The sequence below is a fragment of the Halichondria panicea genome, chromosome 3 (genome assembly GCF_963675165.1).
Source record: "Halichondria panicea chromosome 3, odHalPani1.1, whole genome shotgun sequence".
Taxonomy (NCBI): Eukaryota; Metazoa; Porifera; class Demospongiae; order Suberitida; family Halichondriidae; genus Halichondria; species Halichondria panicea.
In genome coordinates, this window is record NC_087379.1 from 6,597,610 (window position 1) to 6,623,845 (window position 26,236).

The following is a 26,236-nucleotide window of genomic DNA, read 5'->3' on the forward strand; positions in this document are numbered from 1 at the left end:
GCCTTGTTGTGTACATTAGTTAAATTGCTATTTATTTAATTACTACGTACAGTGCATGTTATCCGATGAAAGGTATAATTATGTACATTTTGGGAAAATAACGTGCAATTGACGGATTTTTTTACAAACAAATTTTGTTCAAAGGCATAATAATTAACATAATTATAGTAAGCAATCTAAAGAAAATTATAATTATATGCACGATCATACATCACTATTAATTGGGTTAGCTGACAAACTACGTGTACTTGCTATCTAATAGTGTGACCAAGTCAGTGTGTAGTGGGTCGAGTCTGAGAGTGGAGACAAACTTGTGGTACTTGTGGGGGTGGTGTTTGACCACACCCAGCAGGGTAGTGTACAGTCTGGTGGCCTTCTCTCTCTTGGTCTCATTCACATACTCGTTGGTTTTCTCAAGAATGGACACAGTGATGAGCTCAGCTGACAGGAGGTGGAGGGCCAAGGCCTTCGGGTCCTCAGAGAGTGACTGGACTATCTTCTCACTGCAGCTCACCAGCACACTGTAGCCAGCGTTACCTGCAGGAGAGAGGAAATGGCTAGAGCATGATACGCCCACACACTGGAGACCTAGTTAAGGGGGATCAAGTTAGAGAGACTTTTGCCCCCCCCCGCTTGGATTTGACTCCCTCTAATTAAAACATGGTATCACGTAATATTACTTTGGGGTTTTGGTGTGCCGCCTCTTAGAGAAATAACTCTGGGCTATTATAACCTTGAATGTGTATTTTCCAGAAAACAACCAATTACGCAAGCTTCTTTTGGGAGGTCATTTTAGAAGGTCATACGTAACTTCAAGAATTAAAAATTAAAAATATGAATTCTGTACCAGTCCGTACAACACTAGTTAAGGCATATCACTTGACAAAGTTCTGGGAGGATCCAAAAACTGTCCATTTCAACAAAAGACCATAGGCTAAAATTATTAGCATAAAAACGCTGCTAGCTTCTTTCAGGATGTCATAACTTCACTGAAAATCTCAATACAAAACTAAGAAACGCATTCTGTATCTCTAGATAAGGCAGGGTTTTGGAAAGAGCAAAAAAATGCAGAAAACCTTTGTTAATTTCAGAGGAAATTAGGTTTTTGCTTCCCTACCATTTGGATTTGGTTTGCCCCTCTCTGAATTAAACTCACCACTAACTCCACTGAGTGTGTGGATGTCCCTGAGTAGACAGTCCACAGCTCTCAACAGATTAGCTCCATTCTCCACCAGGTCAACAAGAGCAGCTGTCTCCTCTGACTGGTCTGTACCATTGAGAATGAGAGCTAACACTTGATATCATAAACACACGTTCTCACCTTCTTGACAGTTTCTCAGTTTGACCTTAGCCACCATACAAAGCTGGTGAGATAAAGTCTCCATCTTAGAGAGACTGGCTCCCATGTTCTCACTGATGCTCTGTACTGTACACTCCTCGACAACCCTCCTGGTCACTACAAGGACAGATGCTATCTCTGTCCGTATGGAGTCAGTGTGGTCTGTCACCTCACTCAGAGAAGATGCCCTTTAGAAAAAAAACGATAATCAGACTTCCACTAGACAATTGAGTGGTACCTCAGAGCAGCAGTCATTCTCTCCATCAGAGACACTACACTCTTCACAGTAAAGCCAAGTTGTGTGTCACTCACTGCCAGGGCAGACCTTCTCAACTCATCAGTGGCCTCCTAAACAAATTGGAATGATACTTAACTACAATGTACATTGTAAACAAAAACTGTGTGTGTATTAATAAACTTATACATGACTGTACAAGTTGAATCAACTAATCTATATCAAAATGGTAAAATTTAGTTTGCCAAAGGTACCCACTACACCATTTCAAGAGGTAACACTGTACAAACGTGAATACCTGTAGTTTAGTAGTATCCACAGCAACTTTGGGGGTGAGTGCTGTCAATGGTATGTAAAATTCGACCGGTGGCAGGAGTCCAAACAAGGAGATGGTAAAAGTGGTTCTCTTGGGAGCATTCTCCTCAGGGAAGAGCCTGCAGATTATCCTGGGAGGGTAGTTGTGGATATCCTCAGGTCTGAACTTCTCCACCTCAGGCTTATCCACTTCACTATGTGATATCTAAAAAATGAAGAGGATTTTAAGAGTGTGACCAAAGTCACATTTTACCAATTTCTTGTCTGGTTCCACAGACCATCCCTGCACTGGGTGAATGTTGAGAGTGGCACACATATCAACAAACGTCAGTGATTCTTGAGTCGTCCTGTCAGCCACTTCTCTCGACACATTGGGATAGTCTCGTGGGATTATCACTTTATCAAGTGTCTCTAGAAACTGTAGATTTAGATACATAAAATGAGCACACTTCAATTGAGCAATCTTACCTTAGAGTATAAGCTCCCACAGAGACTGGCTACAATGATGGCTAGCCTGTCCTCAGTTGTGTGTGGAGGAGACCGGTAGACTCTGACAGTGTAGAGGTTAGGTGGACTCTCAGGCTCTGGGGGGTCATCAGACTGGCTGGCAGCAAGTTGGGATGAACCTGCAACAAAAGCATGTCACCCACACTACAAACACATTCCTTATACACTCACCTCTAAACCATTTCTTTCTTCGAGTTCCAAAACCAGAACGTTCCTTTATTCTATTTCGAAAACCAACTTTAACGAATTTCTTCTTTGACAAACGTCTGGTCAGTCTCCCAGTGTTCCCTCCAGGAGTAAACTCTGCCTTCGACCCTCCCTCTTGTACCTCCTGGTACTTGTACACATTTATTGATCCAGATTTCTTCGGAGACGAGTCAGCTTGGAGAAAGAGGAGGTCATCAGCTTCTTGTTGGGTGGACACTCGTACATGATGCTCCATGCTCAGGGTCACCTCTCCGTTTAGACCTTCACCAGAGATCAAGTAGGACGGACTGGCTGATCGAATGCCCTCAGGCATCACAAACACATCCTTGGGTGCAAGGCTGGGTTGGACTTTAATGCTCACAGAGGTCCCTGCTGGGACAGCATTAGCTGGAACAGTCACTTGAACTCCATTGTCAAAGTCAGCAAGGCCACCACTGGAGGTGAACTCCTTCTCTTGAGGCTCGCCAAAAAAAGTGACATCAGGGTGTGCGGAGGTTTGGTGCAGGGGATCTACACAGGAGGTAAAACACACAGAACCATGTGCTGGATACAGCACAAGCACACACTTACATCCAGGTGGTGTGTAGAGGGTTTCCCCTGCTGCCTTGTTCTGGTAGACTGGCTTCTTCCTAAAGTTGACTCACATTCATAAAGCTAGTGACTCAACTGTGCAATAGTCACTCACGTTTCTGTGTCAGTAACGACAGTCCAGTTCTTGGGTAGGACTGGAACAGACTGCGGACGTGACTGAGTGTGTGTGTGTGTGTGTGTGTGGGGGGGGCACATGTAATGGTATTCATGCTTGTTTGGGTGGGTGTAATTAACCCGAGGCGCGTAGGCGGCCTCGGTTACAGTAGTCTGTCAGTCTGTCTGTGTGTGTGTGTCTGTCTGTCGCTCAGTTTGACTTACCTGGTGATAGCCTCGATTTCAGGCTGCTTGAACAAGGCGGCCTGGTATACCTTGTATGCGCATGCGTGTACATTACCCCAAAAAGGGGGTAATCCGTGTATTTGTGGATACTGTCAGTAAAATAAACCGTATACTATATGTATTCTGATTTTACAGTCCGTTACATAGAAGTATTGTGCAAAGATGACTGAGTTCTTACGCCCTTTATTGTATCAAGCCAAGTCTCTACTTAACGACACCCTACACTGTAAGGCTACAGATGTTATAGGAAAGGCATGATGTGTTCCTGTGGGTCCCCTGATAAGGCTGTGGTAATATAGACCAGGCAAGTGTTCTGCTACTAAATCTTGCCTTTATGTTCGACAAGAAGTCATTGCTGAAGATAAAGAAGCTAATGATTACTCCTGAAAGCTTTTAATAAGCTTTAACTCGACACTCAGGAGGTTATTCACTCAAGATCTACTGATGTATTAAAGAGTCCACCATGCACTCTTCCTAGCTGGCAGCTCTAGCTGTCTGGGAGGCTTTCTTGAACTGTCTCTTTGATAAACAGAGCTAGAAGAAGCAACACTGCTGCAGCATAATTATTCTACTTTGATTAGTGTCTCTGAAAGCTGGCATTGTGGTCACATTGTCATACGTATTATTCCCTTTTGTAACTTTGTCCGTTTTTTACAATTTGTATGATGAAATTGTTGTCAATTATTTCGCGCATGCGCATACAAGGTATACCAGGCCGCCTTGTTCAAGCGGCTGGAATCGAGGCTAACCTGGTGATTGAGGCATCACAATTTGTACGTAGGGAAACTAGTAGCATTAAAACTAAGGCTAAAATTTGGCAGATTCTGCAAAGAAGTCTTTGTTTCGCAGAAAAGGCAAGCTAAACCTAAGAAGCTTTTTGCGTACTACTAAACGCGGCTATTATTCGAAACATAAGCCAATAATTACTGATTGTTTGTGGAAAAGGGTCGATACGATAGAAAGCTAGAATTGTGTCTGGTTTGTCTCTGTGACCCTGCATGGGATCTTACTCCAGGAACCATACTTCTCCAGGCTTCTTTGCTGTGATCCTAGTCCACAGTGCATATAAATATCCTGTTCTCAAATGTTTCAGCATGCCTCCAGTCTGGTTTATCTCCTGAGTTGCTGTGCTACACAGTTCAATATAAAGTCATACATGATAATTATTACATGCACTGCATTATATATCTCTTCTGGTTTCTTTATAATCATGTCATGTCACCAGCCGAGGGTTTGCACTTTAGTGCTCTAGTATTGGAACTGTAGTTTGCACTCCATATATACAGTTAAATAATCTACAGTATTGAGTTTATGATCTTAAATTGACTTCCAAAGAATGTTTATTCAATGTACATAATAATGTATGCACTATTTAATTATTCGGCACAATAAACTAAAACACCATCATGATCATGCAGTGTGTGCATTATTGAGGTATGGACTCACATGAGATTCACCAGCTTCCTTAAGCAGCTTTATTACTGAAGGGTTAGAGTGAGGTGATTCCTTGGCGTTCATCAGAGCAGTGTATCCATACTGTGATGATCGATGATCATATGAAGGGATGAGACGTACATTGTAAGAGGTAAAGTGGTCTAATGCGTATGACATGTACTTTGCTGACAGAGCAATACTGGCAACGGTAATTGCATATTAAGAGGTTGGTTATTTCTGTTAAGGTACAAATGACAGCTCTGTTCAGTCATTAACTACTGTAAAAGGTATAGGTGTACAGTACATGTAAAGCTGTTTGTTAAGTATAACTACGCAACTATGTACTCTATAAAGTACATGTGCTCACATTATTAGAGCAGAGAGGGGAAGCCCCTGACGATAGAAGCTCCTTCACAGTATCTTCGTGTCCCATGTAGGCTGCTACCATGAGTGGGGTGTTCCCATCCTGCAAGGTGACAACACAATATGAATGTACATTGAACAATACAGACATTCACTGCTCTACATTTCCAACCACATCCTAGAGTGAGAACACAAGCACAACAGTCATACGTATTAAGCCAGCTAGTACAGTACATGTAAATAAACCGGCTAGTTCGTCAGTTTAACCCATTCCCCGTTGAAGCCGTCATATGACGGCAACTCTAGTGGTCATTTTCAAAAATTGTTTGTGCACGCTGTGTTGGAGCTATACACACACTGCAGGTACCAGCACATGCGCATTGAGCTGCTCTTTCACGTGGTATCTTTCATATGCTGCCTCGAGGTACGCTTTGTACAGTAATGTCGAAAGAAAAGTGACCGTTTGATAATGTTTCAAGATCTTCCTCAGTGAGGTTCTAGAGTAGCTAGAGAGTGAGAATATCGATGCTTATGGCCTTGTTGAGTGAGAGGACAGTGACTGAGATCATAGCTAGATAAGAAGCTACCTCAAGCTAGAAAATATAGGCCTGAGGAAGAAGCTCTTGAGATGGATCAACTTCTTGCGTCTGGTAAGTCTAGTAGCATCTGTAGTCTTGATAGCTTCAGTATAACTGTATTTAGGCTAGTTAGTATATACAGTAGTGGATATCATGAGCCACCATTGAACTTGTAAACCTGTGTGTAGGTGAAGAAAAACATTTCACGGGAAAAGGGTGTCTGCTGATACGACCCTGCAGAGAACTTTCTGCAGATCCTGATGAACCATGTCACCGTGAGAACATTGAGAACACTTATTTAGTGTCTTTAGCCACTTTGTGCCCTCATACAATATTATTTGTGTACATTAATTGTGAATGTTTGTAAACAATCGCTAATTAGAGGGGGCGGTCAGTTGCTAGGTAACAAGATGGTGTCAAGATACCTCTGGGTTATGCGCTAAAGAGTTACAAGTCATTTCAATGTATGGTTCATGAGACATAAATTTTTAAAGAAAATTGTTATTTATTCTGTATTTTCTTGTTTTAATTAAAACGGGGAAAGGGTTAAAGGCACTAAAACCCACAGGGAAATGTAATTGTCAAAGTTCATAATACATTGTACAGTACATCTACAACTGCATATATATACTTAGCCTCGTTCCCAGGCTGAGTTGTCTCTAAAATAATGCTAGGTCGCCAACTAGGCCTGGGATAGATTGTATCTGGTATATAAGAGAAATGATAAAGAAATATGATATTGGCCCGAGGGCCGAGTGCAATATACACCATGCATCCCGAGTGCACGTGTCATAACTAGTTTATAACCCTAGCAACACAAAATACACCTATATGCTATATGTCCAGGTAGATCGAGCTAATGGCTTCCAAGTTCATTGTCTGCAGCAACTGGTAGCACAGTAGGGAACCACACAAAAGGTCCCTTCCTTCACACGGAGTTGATAGCTTGGACCTGATGCTCATTGCGGGGGGCCTCTTGTTTGACACAACTTGATAGCTACCACCTAGATCTAATACCTAGTTAGCTAGGTTAGCTTTCTTCAAGAGACAATTTGTAACACGGAGCTATTTTAGTGATTACGCGGTAGCTTTTACAGCGAAATCATTGAAATTTGTTGAATCCTAACGAATTGAAACCACGCCGATATGCAATCTTCACCAGGCCTAGTTGCATGACCTAGCGTTATTTTAGAGACACCTCGGCCTGGGAACGAGGCTAGTATATACTGTATAATGTATCACTATATATATATTAGATTTTCAAAAATGCCGGCAATACTTAGTGTACAATATGCAAGAAAATGTATGTAGCCCAGTTTGTTAACTTATAAACACAAATAATTATAGGCAAAACACAATAAGGGTTTTAATTTTTAATTCAAAATGCCGGTAACGTCCATAATTGTAAGTACATGCATGGTCACGAACATGCTGCCTATAGTACGGTGGCCCTGAGGTACACACATAGTAGGCTCGAGGCTACGGCAATTCTCTATATATATACATCATTTTAACTCCCTATATCAGGTGTGTTTTAAATAGAAAACCACACTCTGTCTGTCTGTCATGGCTAAGCAGAGGCTACATACCTCAACGGTATATAGAGTCATTATCTAGCCTATAGGTAACTATTCCGTTAGCACTAATCCACCCCCTTAGTTCTTCACAAACTTGCTTGGAGATGCTTGGAGACTCATTTTTGATTTTGTAATATTGATTCTTATAAAAGTACATTAATTAGCCATAGCCTCAGTTCAATGGAGCTGACCTCAGTTGGATGGACATAGAGAATTGCCGTAGCCTCGAGCCTACTATGTGTGTACCTCAGGGCCACCGTACTATAGACACATCAGTTTAGTATCAGATACTCACCTTGTCAGCCAGGTCCACCACGGCTCCTGAGGAGAGCAGCTCTCTAACACTGTCAGTGTGCCCTTTATAGGCTGCCCAATAGAGTGGAGTACACCCATCCTACAAGAGTGAGAGCATACAGTGACAACACATCGATGTGATAGACCATAAAAAAATAAAAGAACGGGATTGGCAACGAGCATATTGCAACTATATACAGAGGTAACAGTCGGTCAATTTCCGAGCAATTAGCCTATATGATCGACCATTTAGCTACTTGCTCGGTCATAGTGTCCTAGCATGCAAAGATTGAAGGCCAAAGGTCATAGTTATGATGCGCATGCGCACTAAAATAATGATCTTTGTTCATTGCACAAGAGGAGGCCTAGATATTTATATAGCTATGTAGCAGAGTGACAAGATGACTAGGTAAGCTTCTATTTATGTGCTAAGCATTACTTTATCTTCCCTAAACCCTCCTTCTTTTATAGAGATTACTAAGGACATTGCATGGGTAATTTAGTGTCTGACCAATATCACCTGATGGCAGAACAAAATGTATTTTGCTAAGACAACTTGTCAGGACAATCAAGATGTGTTATTTATATATGCATGTATATATTATCCATAATGCGCTATCATTTTATGACAATGTATACTAGAAAACTGTTTCAAAAGACGCCCCTCCCTTTATTGCTCACACGCAAACAAATTCTCACATGTCCATGCAGCTACTACATAAAAATAGATCTAACAAGAGCTATTATTGAACCTGCAGATGGGGTTAGAGGGCGTATTATTGGGATAGAAAATACCTCTGCCCAATAGAGTGGAGTATACCCATACTACGAGAGTGAGAGCATACAGTAACTTTTGACAACACATCGTGTGATAGACAATAAATAATGTGGGATTGGCAACGAGCATAAATATCCGTGATGTGCTATCATTTTAGAAAACAGTACTATTTCAAAAAGATGCCCCTCCCTTTACTGCTCACGCACAAAAAACATTCTCACATGTCCATGTAGCTACTACATAAAAATAGATCTAACAGGAGCTATTATTGAGCCTGCCATAATTAGATGGGGTTATGGGGCGTATTATTGAGATAGAAAATACCTCAGTAATATATACTCTGGCTAGGGGGGCGTAAATTCGAAGGGGGCGTATTTTCGGGTGAGTACGGTACACGTAAATAATTCCTAATGATGTGATGTCACGAACATGCTGCCTATAGACACATCAGTTTAGTATCAGATACTCACCTTGTTAGCCAGGTCCACCACGGCTCCTGAGGAGAGCAGCTCTCTTACACAGTCGGTGTAACCTCCCATGGCTGCCCAATAGAGTGGAGTATACCCATCCTACGAGAGTGAGAGTATACAGTAACTTGTGACAACACATCTGTGTGATAGACCATAAACAATGCGGGATTGGCAACGAGCATAAATATCCGTGATGTGCTATCATTTTAGTACTATTTCAAAAAGACGCCCCTCCCTTTACTACTCACGCACAAAAAACATTCTCATATGTCCATGCAGCTACTACATAAAAATAGATCTATTATTGAGCCTGCCATAATTAGATGGGGTTATGGGGCGTATTATTGAGATAGAAAATACCTCTGCAATACATTTCCTGTTCTGGCTAGGGGGGGGCGTAAATTCGAAGGGGGCGTATTTTCGGGTGAGTACGGTACACGTAAATAATTCCTAATGATGTGATGTCACGAACATGCTGCCTATAGACACATCAGTTTAGTATCAGATACTCACCTTGTTAGCCAGGTCCACCACGGCTCCTGAGGAGAGCAGCTCTCTAGCACAGTCGGTGTGACCTTCCATGGCTGCCCCTATGAGTGAAGTGTCCCCATCCTACAAGAGTGAAAGAGTTTTGACAACGTGATAGCTAGGCCATAAATATAGGAAAGGAATGGGATTTGCAATGAATAAAAATACATAAAATGCAACTATCCGTGATGCGCGATATCAGAAAACTGTTTCGAAATGACGCCCCCTTCACTGCTCACACACAAAAAACATTCTCAGACATCCAGTGCAGTGCAAGACACAAGTAAAATTATAACATAAGTGTACAGTAAACTTGCTAATCAGGACCACTTTAGTCCGAAACATCGCAAATCCGGACAAAAATTTAATGGCAAACTGAAAAGAGGACGGGCTGTCAGTAGAAAGACTACTGCGCAATGCGCACTCTAGTACTAGATCTATGATACAATGGCCACTGCAAAGAAAACAAAGAGAGCTCACAAGACCCACTGTGTTGGAGAAAAAGTTGAGATAAAGACTATTCTAGCTAGCAGCTTTCTTTCTGGCCACAGTAATAGCATATTATATAATACACGTGCACAAGTGTCATTGGTAATGAAATCCATAATCACTTCATGACATTCATGTATTCGGATTGGGTCTGGTCCTGCTCTATTCGGACTAGCGAGGTTCTACTCTACTACAAAACACATCTTCAAAGGAAATACTAGAACATTAACTCAGTATATCTAGATCTCTAGCTAGCTAGTTTATTCAGTCTCTTTTGCACCATAGAACTGGAGGAACACTAACTGTCAGAAGATCTGTAGCTAGCAACTCTTGCTCGTCCAGCAGGTATGTTTAGTTAACAAGAGCTATTATTGAACTAGATAGGGTTAGGGGGCGTATTATTGAGATAAAAATACATTTCCTGTGCTCTGGCTAGGGGAGGGATTATTTTCGGGTGAGTATATATGTAAATGAAAGCACCGCAGGTGCTGATGCCTCGGTGGAGATGCCAAAGCTACATAACTACTAATAGTTTTTATACACATGACATGATGAACAATTAATTTTGCTGCATGCAAACTGAAAGAGTGGGTAATGATCAACCATGATTGTTGTTAAAAACGATCGATGCCAAAGTTCAAGTCTAAATTAATGGCTGCATTAGCAGAGCCTTGCAGCTCTCTTCTCACTCTTGCAGCTACCAATAGCTAGCGTTCTAGTGCAGAGCTAACTACTAAGTAGAGTAGCAACACTCGGTAAACAAGTTGGCTACGTGCTCTTCTGAAAAGGCAGCAATGGCATTCCAAGTAAGCAAAACTATATAGGCATAACTCGAGAAGGAAGCATTATTTTGCAAATCCACGAATTAAAATCCATGACTAGAAGCCTATAGAAACTCTTACTTGCACTTGATTCATCCTTGAGCAGCTGTAGCAGTCTACACAGACACACACGCACGCACGTGCACACACACACACTACCGTATACCTCGCTTGCACATGCGCACCGAGGCCTAATATTTCCTAATGATGTGATGGTCACGAACATGTTGTCTATAGACACATCAGTTTAGTATCAGATACTCACCTTGTCAGCCAGGTCTACCACGGCTCCTGAGGAGAGCAGCTTTCTAGCACAGTCAGTGTGACCACAGCTGGCTGTCGCCATGAGTGGAGTCTCCCCATCCTACAAAAGTGAGAGTATACAGTAACTTTTGACAACACATCGTGTGATAGATCATAAACAATGTGGGATTGGCAGCATAAAATGAAACTACCTGTGATGCGCTATCATTTTAGAAAACAGTACTACATGTATTTCAAACGCTCACAAAAAAATTCTCACATGTCCATGCAGCTACCGCACAAAAATAGATCTAACAGGAGCTATTATTGAACCTGCCATAATTAGATGGGGTTAGGGGGCGTATTATTGAGACAGAAAATACCTCAGTAATACATTTCCTGCTCTGGCTAGGATGGCATATTTTCGGGTGAGTACGGTACATCGTAATGATGTGATGGTCACGAACATGCTGCCTATAGACGCATCAGTTTAGTATCAGATACTCACCTTGTTAGCCAGGTCCACCACGGCTCCTGAGGAGAGCAGCTCTCCAGCACAGTCAGTGTGGCCTCCCATGGCAGCCAACATGAGTGGAGTCCACCCATCCTACAAGAGGGAGAGCATATTAGTAACTTTTGACAATGCATCTGTGTGATAGACCATAAATAAAGCGAAGGAACAAAGAACCATCAACAAATTCAAATTTTCAGGTCAGTCTGCACAAGGTCTCTACATTCTAATTAACGCAACGTATTCCTTTTGCTGAAATGGCCATCGATGCACAGTGCAGGTAGGTTGGATTTGGTCCTAGAGCTACTCTTGAAGAGTGTCTAATCACTATAGAATAGTATAGTAGGACCAACCCACCTGCATCAATGGTCACTTCAACAAAAGTAATACGTTGCCTTAATTATGATGGAGACATTATTTGTTGACCGCAGCGCAGTTAATTGTGGTGGTAGGCGGAGGTGGGTGACTCTTCTCGGCCACCGTAGGAACACTAACTGTTGGTAGATCTGTAGCTAGCTAACTCTTGCTCGTCCAGCTACTATATAAAATGAAAGCACCGCAGGTGCTGATGCCTCGGTGGAGATGCCAAAGCTACATAACATAAAGCTTTTATACACATGATAAAACAATTTAATTTTGCTGCATGCAAAAACTCACAGAGTGGGTAATGACCGACCATGATTGTTGTTAAAAACGATCGATGCCAAAAGTTAAAGTCTAAAATTAATGGCTGCATTAGCAGAGCCTTGAAGCTCTCTTGTCACTCTTGCAGCTACCAATAGCTAGCGTTCTAGTGCAGAGCTAACTACTAAGTAGAGTAGCAACACTCAGTAAGCAAGTTTGGCTACGTGCTCTACTGAAAAGGCTGCAATGGCATTCCAAGTAAGCAAAACTAGGCATAACTCGAGAACGAAGCATTATTTTGCAAATCCACGAATTAAAATCCAAGTAAACATGACTAGAAGCCTATAGAAACTCTTACTTGCACTTGATTCATCCTTGAGCAGCTGTAGCAGTCTACACAGACACACAAACACACTACCGTATACCTCGCTTGCGCACGCGCACCGAGGCATAACTACAGAGGAGGTTGGGCACGATCACTTGCACCACTTTTTTGCTGAGCTGGCATAGCTTATTGACAATTATTTTCTATGTAAACTTCTAGCTGGTGCTGCACGGTCATTGGAGACTGAAGGGAAATTTTATATAACTCAGCTGCTTTAAATATAAAACTTTCATTAACCAACCCAATCCCCAGCGATCCCCTCCATTCTGACGAGTTATCAGTGCATACAGTGTTTACTATATTCTTGCCAGCCAGTACAGTGCAAGCTGCATACAGCACCGCTGAACTACACTCTACCCTATAGTCTAGCTAATCCTGGTCCACCCAGACAACAGACACAGCTAGTCAGGTGTTATAAGCTCAGCAAAGCAAGAGTAGCCATAACTTTGTATACAGTTGTTCAGTATCTATGGTAACGTGAGCGGAAGAGATGTCACATGAATGATGACGCGTGGCCAACCTCCTCAATAAAACTATGTTTAGATCTAACAGGAGCTATTATTGAACCTGCCATAATTAGATGGGGTTAGGGGGCGTATTATTGAGATAGAAAATACCTCTGCAATACATTTCCTGCTCTGGCTAAGGAGGCGTAAATTCGAAGGGGGCGTATTTTCGGGTGAATACGGTACATGTAAATAATTCCTAATGATGTGATGGTCACGAACATGCTGCCTATATAGACACATCAGTTTAGTATCAGATACTCACCTTGTTAGCCAGGTCCACCACGGCTCCTGAGGAGAGCAGCTTTTTAACACAGTCAGTGTGACCTCCTCTGGCTGCCCAATAGAGTGGAGTACTCACACCCTACAAGAGTGAGAGCATACAGTAACTTTTGACAACACATCTGTGTGATAGACCATAAATAAAGTGAAGGAACAAAGAACCGCCAACAAATTTCAGGTCAGTCTGCACAAGGTCTCTGCATTCTAATTAACGCAAGGCGTATTCGAAATGGCCATCGATGCACAGTGCAGGTAGGTTGGATTTGGTCCTAGAGCTACTCTTGAAGAGTGTCTAATCACTATAGGATAGTATAGTAGGACCAACCCACCTGCATCAATGGTCACTTCAACAAAAGTAATACGTTGAGTTAATTAGAATGCAGACATGATTCGTTGACCTTTAAATTAACATTAGTTTTAAGCATGCGCGGTTAATTGTGGCGGTAGGTGGAGGCGGGTGACTCTTCTTGGCCACCGTAGGAACACTAACTGTCGGTAGATCTGTAGCTAGCTAACTCTTACTTGTCCAGCTACTATAAACGAGTGTTGCAAGCGTGAGCTTGCTAATGCTTCGATCGATCTCGCCATGTTTTTGCTTTCGCTCAAAAGTATTAGAGTGTTATAGAAGAGGTAAATAATTCATTATAGGAGAGGAGCTGAATAGAAACAGAAGTCTATATCTGATGGCTTGAATCGATACTGAAGCAACTGCATGTTATCTAAATGGCCTGTAGCCAAACAGTGTGAGCAGAGTAAGAGAGAATTTAAGCACACATAGTATATAAAGAAGGCAGAAAGTTTATATCTATATCTATAACTGAGGAGAAAAGACTTTATACATGTATCTATTGTCACCAGACTTGTGTACATGCATGCATCTATTGTTTATAAGTTATGGTATCATTTGTTTTGTGGCTTACCGGTATACCAACTTGGCAATACCTCAAGAAAAAGAAGTAAGTTGTTGATTCTCTAACACAAGGGGATGAGCGCGCATGCGCATTACATGTACATCCACAATAATTAAAGGGTGTGTCCAAAGAGATCAAGTTCACAAATGGCTACTTATAGCTAGCTGTTTTAACTGACTCTTGTAGCTAACAAAAAGCTAGCGCTTTAGTGCAAGGCTATCTCATATGTTGAATAGAAAGTTTGTGCAAACAGATGATGCTATGAAAGATTCTGAAGAGACTGCAACAGCCTTCAATGTGAGTCAAACTAGCCATAACTTGAGAAAGAAGCTTTAGTTTGCTAATCCACAATCAAAATCCAAGAGAACGTGGCTAGAAGCCTATAGAAGCTGTTAGTTTTCGTCGCATTGCAACCGTTGATCAGTTACTGCTGGAATACACACACACACAGTCAGCTTTACCGTATCCCTCATGCGGCTACGCCTCGAGGCAAAAAAACTACAGAGGAGGTTGGACACGATCACGTGCACCAACTTTTTTACTGAGTTAGCACAGCTTATTGACAATGATTTTCTATGTAAACTTCTAGCTGGTGTTGCACGGTCATTGGAGACTGAAGGAAAAATTTATATAGCTCTGGCTACTTTGAATATAAAGTTTTCATTAACCAACCCGATCCCCAGCGATCCCCTCTATTCTGACGAGTTATCAGTGCATACAGTGTTTACTATAGATTCTTGCCAGCCAGTACAGTGCAAGCTACATACAGCACCGCTGAACTACACTCTACCCTATAGTCTAGCTAATCCTGGTCCAACCAAACAACAGACACAGCTAGTCAGGTGTTATAAGCTCAGCAAAGCAAGAGTAGCCATAACTTTCTTTATAGTTGTTCAGTATCTATGGTAACGTGCGCAGAGACGTCACATGAATGATGACGCGTGGCCAACCTCCTGTGATAAAACTATGTTTAGATCTAACAGGAGCTATTATTGAACCTGCTATAATTAGATGGAGTTAGGGGGCGTATTATTGAGATAGAAAATACCTCAGTAATACATTTCCTGCTCTGGCTAGGATGGCATATTTTCGGGTGAGTACGGTACATCGTAATGATGTGATGGTCACAAACATGCTGCCTATAGACGCATCAGTTTAGTATCAGATACTCACCTTGTTAGCCAGGTCCACCACGGCTCCTGAGGAGAGCAGCTCTCCAGCACAGTCAGTGTGACCTCCCATGGCAGCGAACATGAGTGGAGTCCACCCATCCTACAAGAGGGAGAGCATATTAGTAACTTTTGACAATACATCTGTGTGATAGACCATAAATAAAGCGAAGGAACAAAGAACCGTCAACAAATTTTCAGGTCAGTCTGCACAAGGTCCCTACATTCTAATTAACGCAACGTATTCCTTTTGCTGAAATGGCCATCGATGCACAGTGCAGGTAGGTTGGATTTGGTCCTAGAGCTACTCTTGAAGAGTGTCTAATCACTATAGAATAGTATAGTAGGACCAACCCACCTGCATCAATGGTCACTTCAACAAAAGTAATACGTTGCCTTAATTATGATGGAGACATTATTTGTTGACCGCAGCGCAGTTAATTGTGGTGGTAGGCGGAGGTGGGTGACTCTTCTCGGCCACCGTAGGAACACTAACTGTTGGTAGATCTGTAGTTAGCTAACTCTTGCTCGTCCAGCTACTATATAAAACTACAGAGGAGGTTGGGCACGATCACTCGCACCACTTTTTTGCTGAGCTGGCATAGCTTATTGACAATGATTTTCTATGTAAACTTCTAGCTGGTGTTGCACGGTCATTGGAGACTGAAGGGAAATTTTATATAACTCGGCTGCTTTAAATATAAAACTTTCATTAACCAACCCGATCCCCAGCGATCCCATCCATTCTGACGAGTTATCAGTGCATACAGTGTTTACTATATTCTTGCCAGCCAGTACAGTGCAAGCTGCATACAGCACCGCTGAACTACACTCTACCCTATAGTCTAGCTAATCCTGGTCCACCAAGACAACAGACACAGCTAGTCAGGTGTTATAAGCTCAGCAAAGCAAGAGTAGCCATAACTTTGTTTACAGTTGTTCAGTATCTATGGTAACGTGATAGACCATAAATAAAGTGAAGGAACAAAGAACCGCCAACAAATTTCAGGTCAGTCTGCACAAGGTCTCTACATTCTAATTAACGCAACGTATTCCTTTTGCTGAAATGGCCATCGATGCACAGTGCAGGTAGGTTGGATTTGGTCCTAGAGCTACTCTTGAAGAGAGTCGAATCACTATAGGATAGTATAGTAGGACCAACCCACCTGCATCAATGGTCACTTCAACAAAAGTAATACGCTGCCTTAGTTAGAATGCAGACATTACTTGTTGACCTTTGACCTTGCACAGATTGACATTAGTTTTAAGTGCACGCGGTTAATTGTGGTGGTAGGTGGAGGCAGGTGACTCTTCTCGGCCACCGTAGGAACACTAACTGTCGGTAGATTTGTAGCTATATAGCTAACTCTTACTTGTCCAGCTACTATAAACGAGTGTTGCAAGCGTGAGCTTGCTAATGCTTCGATCGATCTCGCCATGTTTTTGCTTTCGCTCAAAAGTATTAGAGTGTTATAGAAGAGGTAAATAATTCATTATAAGAGAGGAGCCTATTTTCGGGTGAGTACGGTACATGTAAATAATTCCTAATGATGTGATGTCACGAACATGCTGCCTATATATAGACACATCAGTTTAGTATCAGATACTCACCTTGTTAGCCAGGTCCACCACAGCTCCTGAGGAGAGCAGCTCTTTAACACAGTCTGTGTAACCTCCCATGGCTGCCCTTATGAGTGAAGTGTCCCCATCCTACAAGAGTGAAAGAGTTTTGACAACGTGATAGATAACTAGGCCATAAATATAGGAAAGGAATGAGATTTGCAACGAATAAAAATGCATAAAATGCAACTATCCGTGATGCGCGATATCAGAAAACTGTTTCAAAATGACGCCCCCTTCACTGCTCGCACACAAAAAACATTCTCAGACATCCAGTGCAGTGCAAGACACAAGTAAAATTATCACATAAGTGTACAGTAAACTTGCTAATCAGGACCACTTTAGTCCGAAACATTGCAAATCCGGACAAAATGGCAAACTGAAAAGAGGACGGGCTGTCAGTAGAAAGACTACTGCGCATGCGCACTCTAGTACTAGATCTATGATACAATGGCCACTGCAAAGAAAACGAAGAGAGCTCACAAGACCCACTGTGTTGGAGACAAAGTTGAGATAAAGACTATTCTAGCTAGCAGCTTTCTTTCTGGCCACAGTAATAGCATATTATATAATACACGTGCACAAATGTCATTGGTAATGAAATCCATAATCACTTCATGACATTCATGTATTTGGATTGGGTCTGGTCCTGCTCTATTCGGACTAGCGAGGTTCTACTCTACTACAAAACACATCTTCAAAGGAAATACTAGAACATTAACTCAGTATATCTAGATCTCTAGCTAGCTAGTTTATTCAGTCTCTTTTGCACCATAGAACTGGAACACTAACTGTCAGTAGATCTGTAGCTAGCAACTCTTGCTCGTCCAGCAGGTATGTTTAGTTAACAAGAGCTATTATTGAACTAGATGGGGTTAGGGGGCGTATTATTGAGATAAAAAATACATTTCCTGCTCTGGCTAGGGGAGAGATTATTTTCGGGTGAGTATGCACGTAAATGAAAGCATCGCAGGTGCTGATGCCTCGGTGGAGATGCCAAAGCTACATAACATAAAGCTACTAATAGTTTTTATACACATGACATGATGAACAATTAATTTTGCTGCATGCAAACTGAAAGAGTGGGTAATGATCAACCATGATTGTTGTTAAAAACGATCGATGCCAAAGTTCAAGCCTAAATTAATGGCCGCATTAACAGAGCCTTGCAGCTCTCTTCTCACTCTTGCAGCTACCAATAGCTAGCGTTTTAGTGCAGAGCTAACTACTAAGTAGAGTAGCAACACTCGGTAAACAAGTTTGGCTACGTGCTCTTCTGAAAAGGCAGCAATGGCATTCCAAGTAAGCAAAACTATAGGCATAACTCGAGAAGGAAGCATTATTTTGCAAATCCACGAATTAAAATCCATGACTAGAAGCCTATAGAAACTCTTACTTGCACTTGATTCATCCTTGAGCAGCTGTAGCAGTCTACACAGACACACACGCACGCACGTGCACACACACACACACTACCGTATACCTCGCTTGCACATGCGCACCGAGGCATAATATTTCCTAATGATGTGATGGTCACGAACATGTTGTCTATAGACACATCAGTTTAGTATCAGATACTCACCTTGTCAGCCAGGTCTACCACGGCTCCTGAGGAGAGCAGCTTTCTAGCACAGTCAGTGTGACCACAGCTGGCTGCCGCCATGAGTGGAGTCCACCCATCCTACAAAAGTGAGAGTATACAGTAACTTTTGACAACACATCGTGTGATAGATCATAAACAATGTGGGATTGGCAGCATAAAATGAAACTACCTGTGATGCGCTATCATTTTAGAAAACAGTACTACATGTATTTCAAACGCTCACAAAAAAATTCTCACATGTCCATGCAGCTACCGCACAAAAATAGATCTAACAGGAGCTATTATTGAACCTGCTATAATTAGATGGGGTTAGGGGGCGTATTATTGAGACAGAAAATACCTCAGTAATACATTTCCTGCTCTGGCTAGGATGGCGTATTTTCGGGTGAGTACGGTACATCGTAATGATGTGATGGTCACGAACATGCTGCCTATAGACGCATCAGTTTAGCATCAGATACTCACCTTGTTAGCCAGGTCCACCACGGCTCCTGAGGAGAGCAGCTCTCCAGCACAGTCAGTGTGACCTCCCATGGCAGCCAACATGAGTGGAGTCCACCCATCCTACAAGAGGGAGAGCATATTAGTAACTTTTGACAATACATCTGTGTGATAGACCATAAATAAAGCGAAGGAACAAAGAACCGTCAACAAATTTTCAGGTCAGTCTGCACAAGGTCTCTACATTCTAATTAACGCAACGTATTCCTTTTGCTGAAATGGCCATCGATGCACAGTGCAGGTAGGTTGGATTTGGTCCTAGAGCTACTCTTGAAGAGAGTCGAATCACTATAGGATAGTATAGTAGGACCAACCCACCTGCATCAATGGTCACTTCAACAAAAGTAATACGTTGCCTTAATTATGATGGAGACATTATTTGTTAACCGCAGCGCAGTTAATTGTGGTGGTAGGCAGAGGCGGGTGACTCTTCTCGGCCACCGTAGGAACACTAGCTGTCGATAGATCTGTAGCTAGCTAACTCTTGCTCGTCCAGCTACTATATAAAAAAATGAAAGCACCGCAGGTGCTGATGCCTCGGTGAAGATGCCAAAGCTACATAACATAAAGCTACTAATAGCTTTGATAATTTTGCTGCATGCAAAAACTCACAGAGTGGGTAATGATCGGCCATTATTATTGTTAAAAACGATCTATCCCAAAAGTTCAAGTCTAAAATTAATGGCTGCATTAGCAGAGCCTTGCAGCTCTCTTCTCACTCTTGCAGCTACCAATAGCTAGCGTTTTAGTGCAGAGCTAACTACTAAGTAGAGTAGCAACACTCGGTAAACAAGTTTGGCTACGTGCTCTTCTGAAAAGGCTGCAATGGCATTCCAAGTAAGCAAAACTAAGTATAACTCGAGAACAAAGCATTATTTTGCAAATCCACGAATTAAAATCCAAGTAAACATGACTAGAAGCCTATAGAAACTCTTACTTGCACTTGATTCATCCTTGAGCAGCTGTAGCAGTCTACACAGACAGACAGACAGACAGACACACACACACACAGACACACAAACACACTACCGTATACCTCGCTTGCGCATGCGCACCGAGGCATAACTACAGAGGAGGTTGGACACGATCATATGCAACACTTTTTTGCTGAGCTGGCATAGCTTATTGAGAATTATTTTCTATGTAAACTTCTAGCTGGTGTTGCACGGTCATTGGAGACTGAAGGGAAATTTTATATAGCTCTGGCTACTTTGAATATAAAGTTTTCATTAACCAACCCGATCCCCAGCGATCCTCTCCATTCTGACGAGTTATCAGTGCATACAGTGTTTACTATATTCTTGCCAGCCAGTACAGTGCAAGCTACATACAGCACCGCTGAACTACACTCTACCCTATAGTCTAGCTAATCCTGGTCCAACCAGACAACAGACACAGCTAGTCAGGTGTTATAAGCTCAGAAAAGCAAGAGTAGCCATGACTTTCTTTATAGTTGTTCAGTATCTATGGTAACGTGAGCAGAGACGTCACATGAATGATGACACGTGGCCAACCTCCTCTGATAAAACTATGTTTAGATCTAACAGGAGCTATTATTGAACCTGCCATAATTAGATGGAGTTAGGGGGCGTATTATTGAGATAGAAAATACCTCTGCAATACATTTCCTGCTCTGGCTAGGGCTAGGGGGGCGTAAATTCAAAGGGGGCATATTTTCGGGTGAGTACGGTTACATGTAAATCTAATGTAAATAATTCCTAATAATGTGATGGTCACGAAAATGCTGCCTATAGACACATCAGTTTAGTATCAGATACTCACCTTGTTATTATTAATTAGCATGACAGCTAGCAAAAACAGACTTTCACAGCTTCAGCTCTACATACCCACAAACCAGCTTACCCTATCCACACTGTTGACATCCTCTCCCCTCTTGATGGCATCTTTTAAAGCACTCAAGTTACCAGCCCAGGCAGCACTGTGTACGTGTATGTCCTGCATTTTCTTGGATAGTCATTCCGCCAGGGTGCAGCTCACGTGAAATTTATTTGCACAATGACATGATTTGTTATGAAGAATCTAGGCAGAGACAGCGAAAGATAGTAGCTAAAGTTATACTCCTTTTTCTCACTAATTCTAACTTTTTAACTTGCTGTCTGTTGTTGAAATGTTCTGTCTATCATAAAAGAACATGGATTTGAGGTATAAATGGTCAAATTCTTGTTGGCTAAGTGGCTGTGATCCCAAACATCCCAGATCAAGGTTAAACAAGAGGGCATTGTCTTACTTTGACCCAACACTGAGCGATTGCCATGATCTGGAACAACTCCAATTTTAGGTATATTGTACATATAGTATTGTTTTGCTAGTGTGCAAAGTTGGAATAGGTGAATGTTGTCGGAAAAAAAGTTTTACACTTGTACAAATAGGAATGTGTATTAGCTTAGTGTATTAGCTTAGTGGTTTAATATACCTCTCTTTGTACACATTACATGTAGCTTATAAAAAACTAGAAATAGAAAATCTTAGTCCTCTGTGTCTGATAAATGTTCCACTTCTTCATTGAGACTAGGCCCAAATACCCAGTCCATTAGTTCGTCCACCTCTTCCACTTCTTCGCCTTCCATTATATCTGATTGTATGCACTCTTCAAGACTCACTTCTAACATTACGTCATCTGTTACTGCACTTGCTGTATTTGATTGCTCCATGTTTTTGCAATTCACACACTCGCAGCCCTCCGAACATAGCGAGTCCTTCTTTTTACATCCACATCGTCCCCGTTGCACAGCCTGTGGTGCATCGGCAGCCTTTTAGGAGGGAAATTACTCGTGTTTGGATTATGCTGATGTTCTCCTCTGAGTCCCAAACAATCGTGAGTTCTTTGTCAATAATTTTCCAGCCAAAATTTTCCATGTCAGTAAGGGTGATGGTATTTTTGTCTGCCTGATTCCACATATGCATAATCCAGCATGTTCTCTTCCAGTGAAAGTGTAGGGCATCAGTAGATGGTATCATTTGGTTTTCAAACTTGGTTCTACTCCATATGTTGTCCCTAATACTATCGATCCACTGTGTATATTGCTCTCGTATTGATTTTATAGGATTAATAAATCGTTTGAAGTAGCTAGAAGGTGACTGTGTATCGAACCCAGAAGCATATTTTTTGAAGTATATCGTTCCAATTAACCTCAAGAATGCTAAAAAGCCTGTATTTGTTGACGTACATTCTGTTGTGTTGTCTGCTAACGTGCCTGGGGTGATCGAGTCTCCACGAGTTATGAAATTAGCATTTTCAAAGAATCTTCTTAAAGATGTTGCTTTTCCTATCTCGCTAAAGAATGATATATAATCGCAACCAGATACTGTGTATATGGTCTGAAGTATACTTGGCAGTATTGTTGGATCTAGCTGATTCAAATCGGGGTCTGTTTCTAGGGCGTGATGAAGCTCCTTTAGATTAATGAACTTGAGCTGCCTTGATGTAATTGGGCTCACTTGTACAATAATCTGTTTCTGTTTCGAACACATTACGGTTAAACCAATGTTGTAGACATCTGTGTCAGGTGAAACAATCAATATGTTGGTGCAAGGTGTTCTTGTGGCGTGTAGCCATATCCTCATGTCAGTTTCTTCAGCATTGGAGGTGTATGCAGGTTGAGGTTCCCTCTTGTTGGTTTGTGTGATTGACCATGCTGTGTCTATGATAGCTCCCTCGAATGCTCCTGCAATGTACATGGTTTGCCCTATGTTCAGGAAGGAATGCACATTTGCTAGAAAATAGTTCCCCAAGTAGACAACCAACTTTCTTTTACATTCTCGACAATTCAGAAAATTGTTTTGCCACTTTCCCCTTAAAACAGCCGTGTTGTTATTTATGTCATCACAGTAGTGGTTAGTCGATACATTAGCTGATTCGTCTCTTCGTGCCTGTTCAAAGCATTTGGGTGTGTTTCCTAGGCGACCTTTGCATTTCATAGCTTTCAATACACCTGTATGTACCTTGTGCTGAATAAAACGGGAAAGTGTATCTGCTGATGTACAAACACCCAAACGGTTCAAAATCTTAATCAGCAGTGCCGAGCCTCCTTGGCTTTCTACCACATTCGTAATTAGTTGGTGCAAAGGCCGGGAGCAACGTGCATCAGTGCAAAACAGAATACAACACAGGATGAAGTATCTGCGTACTTTTTTTTTGTGTGTGTTTGGGTCTCATCCATAGTGATACTCCTCCTTGATTCCCTTACAGACTGTGTGATAGAGCATATAGCTTTCCATAGTGTTTTGTCCGTCTGTGCAATTTGCTCATCAATTTTTATGTTGTTAAAATCGAAGGGAGCCACCCGTTCATCTTCTAATTTCTTTCCGATTTCTTGATGAATTATTTTATTCAAACTGTTAAGATGGTCAATTGTAGTGTTAACACTCTTTGGGGTCTCTATGGGATGTTCAAGTGGCTCTATGACAATAGGTTTTCTTTGTTCCCATAGCAGTCTACTTATAGCTAGAACAAAGTCAGTCTTAGGCCTATACACAAGAGTGCCGTACTTCTTAACTTTGCAACTGTATGACATATGATGCCCTAAGTGTGAACTAAGATGGCCTAGAAGACACCTTGCAGTAGTTAGCTCCTTTGCTTGTGAAACATGAACACTTAAGTCATCTCCGTTGCATGCAGACAGAATATATCATAAACTGTAGAGAGTAGGGTCACCTCATTTCTTAATAATTTCTGACCAACATAAATTACAGTTTTAATCACAGCGTTGTTCACTACACTATCATCTTCATTGGTGTCGATAGAGTCAATTAACGTCACAAGGTCTTTGTCTGTGCTTGTTACTTTTTGTTGTTCTAAGATTGACAAATGAAATTTGTAGCAACTCATGCAAACCTTGCATGTCTGTATCCTTAATATTACCCTCAAATCCAGTTTTGTCACGGAGGTGCTGTTCAATTTCAGAAGGGTTAGGGCAGGATCTAGCATTTATGCATTTAAGGGACACGATACACAATTTGTTTGCGTTGGTGAAGAGTAGTGATAGAGCATGAAGTAATGGTGCTTGCAGAGTGGTATGGGATTGTTAATATTGTCAGCGGCATTGAGTCCAGTTGCGGCTAGTGCTGATCGAAATATTTCCATTGATATGGATTTGCTTGACGCAAATACTTCAGCTGTGCATTCATGTATTACACATTCTCCCTTTTACCTTTCACTTTCTCCCATCTAGGTGTGAAGTCGGGGTCAGATCCAACTCGTCCGATGTCTCATCTACATGCCTGGCAAACGGGTGCATCTGGAGCTATCAGCAGAGATGTGGCAATTGAGCATGCTGACTCATTTCTCCACTGCTGTGGTCTTGTGAATTTGGTATCGCTACCATTGCACAGCTCGCATTGTTCACGCGATTGATTGCAAACTGTTGTCGAAGTTAGAGAACGACAATTTTCTTCTACTGCTCATAATAAACTGATCTGAAATAATTGTATAAAATTGTATGTTATACATGTTATTCCTTCTACCTACTGTTTTTACTAAGAGTATTGTGCAGTGTGCAGTGATATGATGTTAAAAAGACTTACATTGTTTAAATTCCACATGGTGTGCAAAACTAACAGCAGTGCATGGTTAATTAGCTATAGAACTGAGTTTAGACTAAACAAGTGGTGCAAGTAGAGTTCCATACAACAAGATTCAAGGAAGCTATGGTGTATTTATCAGGAGGTAAGTGTGAGTGTGATATTAGCTGACACACACTCTATACTCTACTGTGTGCAGGTAAAGTCCTTGAGAACAGGTCATGGCTGAGTGTGGACGGTAATCGTTGACTTGTTCTGGGCTGTCATTAACTTCTTTGTCTTGTTGTAAGTTACACACACCCTGATCATGCCAGTGTGTTTCAACCCTCCCTGCTCTCACAGCTGCAAGACTCTAATAAGCCCTGGAGCTAGTGCTATTGGACTATCACGCAGCACAGACTATAGGCGATCTGGAGTGTACGTTTATAGTGTCTCTTATACTGTTTTGTATGTTGCCAATTTTAGTATTTGTTATGCCTACCTTTGTGTGTGCAGTGCTGATCAAGGGAGACGTATTGGTCGTGTTGAATTGGTAAGGGTGCTGGTGGTGGTGCTGGACCTCCCCCCATGGGCGGTGGATGAGGAAGGTATTGTGTGTGTGTGGGTGGTGTGTGGTGTGTGTGGGTGTAGGTGGGTGGTGGATGAGGAAGGTATTGTGTGTGTGTAGGTGGGTGGTGTGGGTGTGATGTGTTTTGTGATAGGAAGTTGATGCACGTGTTAGGATATCCTTTTTTATAGTGTACATTGACCGCACACAAGCGTGTACTGTACTGTAGCATGCAATGTACTGTATGTTTCAGCAGACCTATACATTGTACACTGTGTGTGTTATCTGATCATGATCTCACTCTCTCTCTCTCTCTCTCTCTCCCCTCTGTAGAGGAACCAGTCGTAACTGGGACAGCCCCAACATGTGGTCAATAGACTCTGCTCCATTCTACAGTAATGACATCACCTCTGATATGAGCCCCCTACCTATCAGCAGTGGCACCACCGACCCAACCTCACCCTCCGAGGAGACCACACTCTCAACCACGACCTATGACCTCTTTGAGAACATGGAGCTTGAGTAACGCTGATAGTTCTTTCCTGGACCAACAGAAATCTGAACCCCCACAAAGCAAGACTGAGTAAAGCCTCTGATCTACTGCAACGATTTTGGACTATGAATTTTGGATACCGATTTCAACTTAACCTCATTTCAATTGAGTTGTCTGCTGTTAGCTCTAGTATCAGCATTTTAGCGAGTGATTATATAGCCAGCTATCTAGTTTATTATTGTTATCGTGTAGCTACTAGTAGATCGTTCAGTTGTCATTTTGAGAGCTGTATGTGTTTAGTAGCTAGCTGATGACATTATTGTGTCTTGGCATTATATGAATTAACCATTTAATAAACGTAGTAGACTAGCACGTGCGGCCCTCGGGCCTAAGTCACTACTGAGCCAATTCAATATATATCCAATGTGCAACAAT

The 26,236-nt window shown here is 41.9% G+C and overlaps 1 protein-coding gene and 1 pseudogene across 7 annotated transcripts; one reads left to right on the forward strand and one right to left on the reverse strand.

Annotated features, from left to right (window-relative positions):
* Positions 1–64: 64 nt before the first annotated feature.
* LOC135333882 (ankyrin-2-like) lies at positions 65–21,242 on the reverse strand. 7 transcript variants are annotated; one of them, XM_064528898.1, is made up of 23 exons: positions 21,084–21,242; positions 19,185–19,283; positions 18,699–18,797; positions 17,108–17,206; positions 15,501–15,599; positions 13,400–13,498; positions 11,617–11,715; positions 11,131–11,229; positions 9,541–9,639; positions 9,028–9,126; positions 7,781–7,879; positions 5,335–5,433; positions 4,980–5,069; positions 3,289–3,350; positions 3,174–3,232; positions 2,568–3,113; positions 2,358–2,515; positions 2,143–2,307; positions 1,873–2,094; positions 1,578–1,687; positions 1,322–1,527; positions 1,157–1,267; positions 65–537 (listed from the first exon to the last, which is right to left on the reverse strand). In XM_064528898.1, exons 1-23 carry the CDS (start codon positions 21,180–21,182, stop codon positions 239–241), a joined length of 3,216 nt encoding a protein of 1,071 aa, XP_064384968.1. In that variant the 5' UTR covers positions 21,183–21,242; the 3' UTR covers positions 65–238. The 7 variants fall into 7 exon arrangements, with proteins under 7 accessions (XP_064384968.1, XP_064384969.1, XP_064384970.1 ...); XM_064528899.1 differs by lacking the exons at positions 13,400–13,498; positions 15,501–15,599; XM_064528900.1 differs by lacking the exons at positions 9,541–9,639; positions 11,131–11,229.
* Positions 21,222–26,145, forward strand: LOC135333926 (selenoprotein K-like; annotated as a pseudogene).
* Positions 26,146–26,236: the final 91 nt, after the last annotated feature.

Coding starts and splice junctions, on each gene's coding strand:
- LOC135333882 (XM_064528898.1), bottom strand. CDS start 21,182: ATGCAGGACATACACGTACACAGTGCTGCCTGGGCTGGTAACTTGAGT. Junction 18,798..19,184: donor TGGTGGACCTGGCTAACAAG/GTGAGTATCTGA, acceptor TCACTTTTGTAG/GATGGGTGGACTCCACTCAT. Junction 5,070..5,334: donor CCCCTCTCTGCTCTAATAAT/GTGAGCACATGT, acceptor CGATCATCACAG/TATGGATACACTGCTCTGAT.